This window comes from Pungitius pungitius, chromosome 2, assembly GCF_949316345.1.
Source record: "Pungitius pungitius chromosome 2, fPunPun2.1, whole genome shotgun sequence".
Lineage (NCBI taxonomy): Eukaryota > Metazoa > Chordata > Actinopteri > Perciformes > Gasterosteidae > Pungitius > Pungitius pungitius.
Window position 1 is genome coordinate 8,171,431 of NC_084901.1, and position 9,790 is coordinate 8,181,220.

The following is a 9,790-nucleotide window of genomic DNA, read 5'->3' on the forward strand; positions in this document are numbered from 1 at the left end:
TAACAAGTAAATGTTAAATGTCATATTGAATTAAAAGATGATGTCAACGTTATTGTCGACCTGCATGTTCCAGAGTATCCCGTAAAAAGGGGAATGTTCTTTTTTGCGTGACTAATAAAGTCCTTTCCTGATGCTTTCAACTGTGCAGTGTGTTTTCCATGCTCGGGCATGCAGAAGCAAAAGGAAGAGGAAGTTTTCTTTTAAGCTGTATTACATTTGGGGAGCCACTATTATGAACTTTTAACTACCCAACTATTTTCTCCTTTTAATTCTGAATCCCAAAACAAGCCATTTTGTTTTATAAAAGGTTGAATGGTATAAATACAACATATTGTTGACGAATCTCAAACTCAAACTTAAACCAGATGATTGCCGTGTTCACAGTGAATAGAAATCATTTTCTTGACATCTAGCTTTTCAGTAAAAGCTGATACTGATTTTCTGGTGGAATAGTTTGTGGAGTGTGTGTGTGTGGCAGGGGCGGGGATTATGTATTTCCACTTACATTAACTGCAATGGGCTAGCAATAAAATAAAATATTTCTGTGAGTGCCGTGAGTTCCGTTTATAAACACAAAATAAAGGAGGTACAGGGTTGTGCAGTCCTTATATGACACTAACCCTGAAACATTAAAGAGAGAAATGTGTGCTTGTGCTCCCTGAGGCCACACCCCCTCTTTCCGTCATTACAGCAGTGTGAGTGTGTCTCACTCTGTGTGCTTGGCTCCGGTACACTCATATATATATATATATATACAGGAGCGTCACCTCGCCATCCAGCTACCTGTCACGTTAGGCCGAGACTCACCTGACCCTGGCCCGCGGAAGGAGGCAAGATACCAGATAACGGGACCCAGAGAAGTGTGTGTCTCATAGCAGGCTTGTGAAAATGTTCCTGTGGGTCGCCCTGCTGATGTCTCACTGTTGTTCGGGTCTGGATGGAGCTGCAGCCGACCAAACGGGATTGGAGCGGATAGAGGAATGTGGTACCAGGTGTTCTCAGGTAAAACTGCATGCTTTTGAGCCTCTGAGCGACACAGAGACAAAGAAAAACATATCTGTACTATTTTTACCTCAGATTACTTCTGCTGACGGTGCGGCTATTAACACAGCTGCTGCTTTTTTCTGCTGTGTCAACCACAATCTACAAAACGTCAAGTCAATCCTGAGGTTAATTGTGGATTTCCCGGAAGACTGCATTTGTCATCACTTACTTTGTGACTCACCTACTGACTCCCTGAAAAATGTTTGTTAGGACAGCCTTATAGAATGCATATTCTACTGCATGCACGCATGTGGCGTTCCCTGCTATAGTTCTAAACTTTTACTCTAGAAGGCTAAGAAAAACTAAAACAGCTGCGAATATAGTTGCGTTGTATAACACTCTTGAACCTTTTCATGCTTACTTCTCTCTCAGTGAACTAAGAAGACCTGTTTTAGCAGCAACCAATGCCACAAATATCCCAACGCGTTCTTCCTGATGTGATTTTATTGAAATTCTTTTCACAAGAGGCTGAATAGCGCCAGGTCTAAAACCAGATCGGTACCTCCTAAAAATAGTTTGAGAACAATGGAGGATTCTTCAGGTAGCGTCAAATATAGCGCTACCTGCATAGTCACTCGCCACTGCGAGTGTCACATGTTTCCTGGATGATAAACAAACTGTCCCTGTACATTTTTGAAATTCAGTCAAGGAAAACTGTGCTGAATGACATAGGTATCACTGCAAGAATGTTGTGTGCAATCTAACTACAGTGGACATTTGCACAGACTTGTTATTACTTCAAAATGATAGTAGGCAAAAAAATGGAGTCATTGATTAATAGTTTGCTTTACTCTTTGTATTTGCCTGCGTGTTGGAGCGTATCAAACTGCAGAAAAAACATGTCGGGTTTTCTATGAAGGAGGAAATGAAGATGTACTTGAGCGGTGCTACCTTTGATTTAGTTATTTCAACCACCTATTAAAAAAGGATTAATATAAAACGGTTACTTGGTATTTCACTTACTCTTTTTCTCCTTCCTTCCGCCTTCCCCTAGGGCCTCCAGTGCAAGACCAAGCCCAACAGTGAGTGTCGAAACACATCGGCTTTTTGTCACAAATGCATGCACACAGAATTTGATTCTACACAACAGAAAAGCACCTAATATTTTGAATTGCATTCTTAAGCGGTGACATCAGACCATTTCTGGGCGGGCAAGGATGCCTCAGTATGTGTCACGGAGATGACGTTTAGTTCATTTCCCGTAGATTGGTTTCCTCCTCCGTGTCAAAACCCAGCTGAAGGTGTGAACCGCTCCTCTGTGTTCCACAACGTCGACCTCTCCACCGTCATGCGCTGTGAGGGGAGGCAGAAGTGCTCTCTGCACCTCAGAGTCAAGACCGCAATCAAACTTACTGGTATGATTTCAATCCACACAAACATTTACGATATTCTTTTTTTGATCTGGAATGCCAATTCGGCAGCAGCTGTGTTAACCTTAACCACCTACTTTACCTTTATGCAAGTACCCGGCTACTCAGTATTACCTTGAAATACGACAATCCCATTGGATTCCTGAAATCATATCATTAGTAATAAGTTCCTTTTAAATTATACTTTGATTGGAATAAACAAAGGAAAGTTGCCTCCTGGTAACTTCTAAGCTATGCAATGTCCCGTTTGTAGGATTTTGGTGTATCTATTTGCACATAATATTCATTGTTTCATAATCATGGCAAACTAAGAATTGCAGTGTTCTTTTGTTGTCTTGAACCCCCTTACATTCATATTGTGGCCTGTTCACAAAGGCCACCTTGTTGCACTGCTATGTTTCTGCAGTGGCGCGAAACAAAGCTCTCTCTCTCTTTAAGAGAGCCCTTCCCATCTTTACATTACCTGAAGGTCAACCCCGTTCTCTGATGCGCTTGGCAAAGTAGGAGTCAGCAGACGGGTATTCGGCCCCTTACACGCTACAACCTGTCTGCTAGTGGTGGTTAGAGGTGGTTATTGTAGACGACCCATTTCGGAGGGTTGAGGGTGGTGAAGATTGGTCGTGGAGGAAGACTCATTTATAAAACCACTGGGCCAATTGATGTTTTGTGTTCCCGATTTTCGCAAGTAGATTGTGGGTCAAAACTCACATGCAGGCATGCATAGTTATACACATCTGCAGCACACTAAAATAGTAAACGGTTTTCCTCAATGGCAGGCTGAAAGGGGGAAATCCCTGCAATCTAGATTGAGTCTTAAGTCCACTGAGCCAGTCGAACGTGATAAAATACTTTTCTTCCTGTATGGTGTGTAAAACAACGCCAACTCATGCTGAACACCATGAATGATTTTTAATGGTTAACTGTGTGTGCTCGATCCCTAATAGGCCTTCTGAGTTCAGGATGTTTTTCTCCCCAGAGTCCATCCATGGTTTGTCCGTCTGCACCGTCACCGCGGGGATGATGGCCAACTGCCAAATGTTCAGCTTCAGAAGAGGGTCGAGACACCGACTCTCTGGGCTAAAGGTACTGTTTGAGCTTATTTGGACATTCCATTATAATTAGTGTGGTACGAAAGTAAGCCTTCTGTTTTTGTAATTGTAAATGACATCACCAAAACAGCGTTGTCATGAAAAAAGTTAAAGTTTCAGTACTACCATTAACATAAACAATTTGTGTGCATACATTTGTGGTATAAATACAAAATAGTCTGAAGACACATCAGACGTGACTTAGATTGATTTATTTTAAAATGTGATGTATTTATTTTACATCTTATCTAAGCTTCAAACCCTCAACATACGGACTGAAACCGTTGCTAGGTTTCCAAATAACATAACCAACTTTGTTTAGTGTGTGTCCAAACAAGTACCATACATTTTGGAACTGTGCCAGACTAGCAGCTGTGTTGTTCCTCACATTGTCCCAAAGGTCGAAGTTGAGAATGATTGCACTGACATTTCTCCACGGCAACGTGTGCAAGTAACAGTGGAAACAGTGCCGAGCTACTGCGACGTAACCTGGACAGGAACATACGAAGCTCCAGGTGAGGGTTTGTATTTTTATAGAAACACGCACAAGTATTTCCTTTTATTTTATTGGAACTAGTGACATTTGGGGGGCGGACATACATCTATTTCAAGATAAAGGTTAATGATTAATAAAAAGAAACAACTGTAGTATTAAGTATACGTTGCAGATCTTTTCATCGTTATGCCAATGACTTTATGCCAACATTCTTCTATTCCTTCACAGATTGCCTCAGTGAAGATTTGCGCAGGCATGTCCCAGAATGCATCAGTGAGTACATGCTAGGCATTAGATCATTATTTCTAAAGCACACAGCTATAAACCAGTGATCTTTGACCTTTTGCCTGAAAAAACTTCTGCTCCGAGATTGTTTCACTTAAAAGACAAAGTAAGGTTGTCCTTACTTCACAGATCTTTTTCTTTTGAAATGGCCTTTCGGATTGATCTTGTAGGCCCTCAGGTGCTAATCCAACATCACTAGAAACCTACTTTAGGCCCCCACATGTGTCCATAGCCGAGGAGAAAATATCGGACTAACATTGACCTCTGTTGACTCCAGCTGGGCGGCTATCATATGATGTCAACCCAAAGAGGAAGGAGCTGAAAGTCAGTGCGTCGGACACGTTGGAGGATCACGACTACCACCTCCGTCTGTGCCACAAGGATTTCATCTGCGCTGGCACAGGGGCCTATAAACTGGTTGGTACTTTAAACCGAAGCCTCTTCTTACACATAAGCACTGGCACGATCTCTCCAAATTATTTTTTGGGTATTGCCGTGCCCTCTGACACACAATGTTTCTCATGCCTACTAGTGCATGTGGACTCAGTTTACATCTAATCACTCACTAACTTAGTTCCTTGAATTCTCTGCAAAAAGCAGAATGCCAAATAATTCCATGCTGTTCTCTGATCCATATCAGCCATTCAAGCAAAAACTGTATTGGTCACATGCCACCCTCTTTGGAACTGTCACATCATGCTTGTATTCGATGGTGCTATGTTTACCTTTCAGATAAAGAAGGGGGAACGTGTCAAGAGTGCCATTCTTCCGTACTCCCGACCTTTGCCCTGCCTCTGCATCGAGGTAACAGTTCAGCCAAAAATCCCGTTAAGCATTTGTGATCTTTTAGTAATAACTTCTAGAAAGAGGGATGAATGTTTGCTTATAAATTCCTCGTAGGGGTGGTCGGCTGTGATGGATGCCTCGAGAGTTCAGATCTGCCCGTTTGAACACCGTGAGTCACTTGATTGATTTGACCTACGGAGCGATTGCAGCAATCCAAGCGTGGGGTTTAGTGTCTCAGAGTTGATTTAATACTCGATGAATAGTCTGAGATCGTATCTGCCCGCAGGCCTCGAAGAGCTGTGGTCTGGAATTAACTTTGATCCCATCGAAGAGACGCTGTCATGGGAGCCCATCTGCCCCGTGACTGCCACGGTTGGCTTGTGTCAGAAAAGGGCCGACGGCGCCTGTGTGGATCTGCTTCACGGCTCACAGAATGTTAGCAGGAAAAAGGTACAAGTCTCTGACATGTGAATGCCCGGGTTGTGGTGAATGCCCGGGTTGGTTTGAATGCCCGGGTTGGTTTGAATGCCCAGGTTGGTTTGAATGCCCGGGTTGGTTTGAATGCCCGGGTTTGTGTGAATGCCCGGGTTAGTTTGAATGCCTGGGTTAGTTTGAATGCCCGGGTTGGTTTGAATGCCCGGGTTTGTGTGAATGCCCGGGTTAGTTTGAATGCCCGGGTTGGTTTGAATGCCCGGGTTTGTGTGAATGCCCGGGTTAGTTTGAATGCCTGGGTTGGTGTGAATGCCCGGGTTGGTGTGAATGCCCGGGTTGGTGCTACCTCGCGAGGTTTGTCGCTTCTTGTTCTGGTCACGTATGGATTGAAGTTGCTTGTTCACGCTATAAATGAAGTAGTTGTCAATGAGCACACTCATAGTTTACGCGGTAGGAAGCAGTTATGACAACACCAGATTTCACATGTGAATAACAAATAAAAGTAAACTGTGTAAGTTTTGCACTTGACTTGAACAATGACTTGCACTTTTACGACCATTGGGCGACGTGCATCAGCAACAGAGAGTTCCCTTCTCAGGGACAAAAAACCAACCGTTGTGTATTTAATTATTAACTATTTCCTGAATCTTTGCTTCACAGATTACATTTACTAAAGTGGATCCACACCCCCAGCTGTGCATGAAGGTATTAATGTCTTTCTCCCTTGGACCTCAGTCCCAGTTGTTGTTATGAATAAACAATATGTGTGATCAGACGCCTCTCTGTGGGATGTATGCTAGTAGACTAGCAGCTCCTCTGCTACACCTTCAGCGTGGGCTGTACCACTCAGGTACAGCCCACGCTGAAGGATCTAGCTTTACTGTACAACAAGAACCACAACAAAATGAGCTCAGCTCAGCAGTGAGGGTTTCCTGGTAATCTAACCACAAAACAGAAGCATTGCTGCTATTTTAATCAGTGGTTAAACAGTTCACTGGAACTACAGTTTTTTTGGGGGGTGTGGGATGTGTGGTGTGTAAGCATTATGTTCCTGTTAGATGAGGACTTCTATTGAATAACACTGTACGATGTTATTCAGTTCACTGTAGGCCATCAGTCCTGGACCAGGTGCCCCTTTGCCGACGCCAGATTCCAAGGTATATTTTTGAACAGTTTAAGTGCGAACATTTTCAATAAATCATTAAGATTATGTGGCATTGTAGCATTGGTCTGTTCATTGACGGCTGCATAATCAACTGTTTTTCCCAGCATGGGAGGTGGTTGTGTCGGGACAACAGGGTCAGGAAGCCGTAAAGGTGTTGTCCCAGGTCCCTGCAACGTTTTCTGTGGGGCTGTGTGTGGCGCCTGAAGGCTTGACTTCGTGCCAGATCACCCACACGTACACCCTGCACGTGGTAGGTGTCAATTTGAACATGATCTCATTTTCATACTTTTCAAACCACCCCTTCCGTGACTTGTCCATCTCCCCCATGAAGTAGCTGTTACAACATGCTCGCAAAGATAGCACGGCACCTGATCTTTTACTGCTGGAAGAAACATGTTTTATTTTGCAGCTTTAAGACACAGATTGTAATCAGAGCAAAACGAAGTAATGACTTCCTCGATCAAAGAGAATCTACCACATGAATCAGCAGCATGACATGTGTCAAAAAGTGTTGCCATGGAAGCCGCTTAGTGTGTGTTTGGGGTGTTTGATCAATCAAGCATTTCTTCTGTGCATGAATGCTGAACATGGATTTGACTGAAACCACCAATAGAGCCATGAGAAGCCAAATAGAAACAATGAAGACTTCCATAAAACCTACAACTCTTCTAAGGAATTCTTCTGGTGTGTTTTTTTGTCTTTGTCAGGAGGAACATAATCCTGTTGGCTTAAACCTGAAAGGGGAGCCATGCAACTCTTGTTTCCAGGTTAGTTTGCGTAGTTGATAGATACTTTGAGGTAATATATGTAAAATATTCTCCCTCACGCTTTGACAGACTTTGATTCACAATGTGCATTTGGACAGGTGGAGAGGCTCGACGTGACGTTTGCTGCCACAGTCACTCACTGTCTTGAGCAATGCAGTAAGTACAGTAATAAGTTGCCATGTTGTCTGTTCCAACCCTTTTTTTCTCACATCCCACATACCATGGCTTGACGGATTAATAGACCAGATGTTTACAATGACGCAATCTTTGATAGAATAATAACAAACTTACAAGCCTCTCAAGTTTCACCTAAGTGGTTTCTTGGCATCGATTTGAGGAATAAAAACATTATCTCACTAAAGTTGTCTACTCCACTTAGGTTTTGTGCCCTTTGATGGATGAAACTGTTTTTAATGCACTTATAATATTTACGCGTAGTTAAGGGCTTAACGCATTGAGTCACTGCAAAGAAAAAAAGGTGTGCTCGTTGTGTCATCTTTCAAATACATGAGAAACACAGTTAATGGTTTCATTATGACCATAGGTGCCATGTGTGTCATCATTTTCACATTGGGAATTATCTTCACAGATCAAACAGAGGCCCGTGGACCTGTCATTACCAGTCGAGTGCCTTGGGATTCAAGTTGGGTCATTTTACCCCTTGCAGTCATCCTCTTTGGTGTCATCATTTTCACTCTGGCGCTCCACGTACTTTTAACCGGTAAGCAGAAAAGGACTAGCAAGTGCAGACCTGCAGTATTCCACACTCTTGTTAAAAGCTTAATTTCTGCAGGCCGCTCACAAAAGGTGCTTGTATCAGTGCAGTGCAGCATGTGCCACCCATTTGAATGAAATACCAGCGCAATTTGTCATTGTGTTGGATTTCCTCATCCTGCTCATCTCATTAAACCTGTTTTCTATTTCAGTTTATCAAAAGCGGAAACAAAACATGACTGGAGGATGTGTCTCTGAAAAGAGAACAGGTGAAGTTCTGATGAGAATTATTACAAAACAATATGCATTTTCAACCTGAAAGCTAAACCTGAGGTTGTGTTTTTACAGATCCTGATTCTTACTGTGCAGTCATTTTATTAAAACCTCAACCTCCTGTACATGGAGGGTTCCTCATCCCAGATTCTCCACAGTGTGGGAACACTGAGGAGGCCAACTTAATCTCTTAATGACTAAAGAACCAAAGAGCTTTTTTCAAAGGCATTACTTGTAATGTGCAGTGTAAAGACCAAATTAGGTCTAGTAAAAGGTTTGCAGAGATATTACAAATGCTCAGTTAGACAGACCATTTTTGACTGATTTGTGTACTTGTTATAGTTAACAGCTGTTGTTATTCTGTCAATGTTGTCTGTTTGGGTCAAAGTTAATGTGTATATTACTTTTACTTTGAATAATCCATTCATCTCGCAACCAAATGGTTTGTTGTGAGAGGTATTTAAATCTATATTTTCATTAAAAAAATTGTAAATATCAAACTGCTGATCTATTACAAAACATAATCAATCACTTAACGTCAATGTCAAACATGGTACCGCCAACAGTAGTGATTTTCCCTTTGAGACACTTACCAAACTACCAAACCGGTTCCATTCCTGTGTTGTGTTGTGTTTCATGTTGTTTTACTTCGTTAGAAACAAGTGACAAACCAAGCCTCACAAGCCAAGCATTTCTTTTTGCATACTTGTTCGTGGGTTTTTCTGAGTCTCTTTATGGGTTATGACTTTATGAGTGCCACTTCCGTAATCATTTGCATTTTGCACATGGACATCATTTTGCTGCCATGGTGTTAATAAACCCCATGAACTAAAACCAAGATGAAAACAACAGAAGTATATGTAGAACCAAAAAAATATGGAACTTATACACTCACCGGCCACTTTATTAGGTACCCCATGCTAGTAACGGGTTGGAACCCCTTTTGCCTTCAGAACTGCCTCAATTCTTCGTGGCATAGATTCAACAAGGTGCTGGAAGCATTCCTCAGGGAGTTTGGTCCATATTGACATGATGGCATCACACAGTTGCCGCAGATTTGTCGGCCGCACATCCATGATGCGAATCTCTCGTTCCACCACATCCCAAAGATGCTCTATTGGATTGAGATCTGGTGATTGTGGAGGCCATTTGAGTACAGCGAACTCATTGTCATGTTCAAGAAACCAGTCTGAGATGATTCCAGCTTTATGACATGGCGCTTTATCCTGCTGAAAGTAGCCATCAGAAGTTGGGTACATTGTGGTCATAAAGGGATGGACATGGTCAGCAACAATACTCAGGTAGGCTGTGGCGTTGCAACGATGCTCAATTGGTACCAAGGGGCCCAAAGAGTGCTAAGAAAATATTCC

At 42.5% G+C, this 9,790-nt stretch overlaps 1 protein-coding gene across 1 annotated transcript; it reads left to right on the forward strand.

The window, feature by feature from the left end:
- The first annotated feature begins 522 nt into the window (after positions 1–522).
- il17rel (interleukin 17 receptor E-like) lies at positions 523–8,835 on the forward strand. Its single transcript, XM_037461444.2, has 18 exons — positions 523–1,002; positions 2,039–2,066; positions 2,250–2,399; positions 3,391–3,497; positions 3,903–4,017; positions 4,227–4,271; positions 4,561–4,700; positions 5,016–5,087; positions 5,184–5,238; positions 5,356–5,519; positions 6,162–6,206; positions 6,601–6,658; positions 6,771–6,916; positions 7,374–7,433; positions 7,532–7,589; positions 8,023–8,154; positions 8,360–8,416; positions 8,496–8,835. The coding sequence occupies exons 1-18, from the start codon at positions 889–891 to the stop codon at positions 8,612–8,614; spliced, it is 1,665 nt and encodes a 554-aa protein (XP_037317341.2). The 5' UTR covers positions 523–888; the 3' UTR covers positions 8,615–8,835.
- Positions 8,836–9,790: the final 955 nt, after the last annotated feature.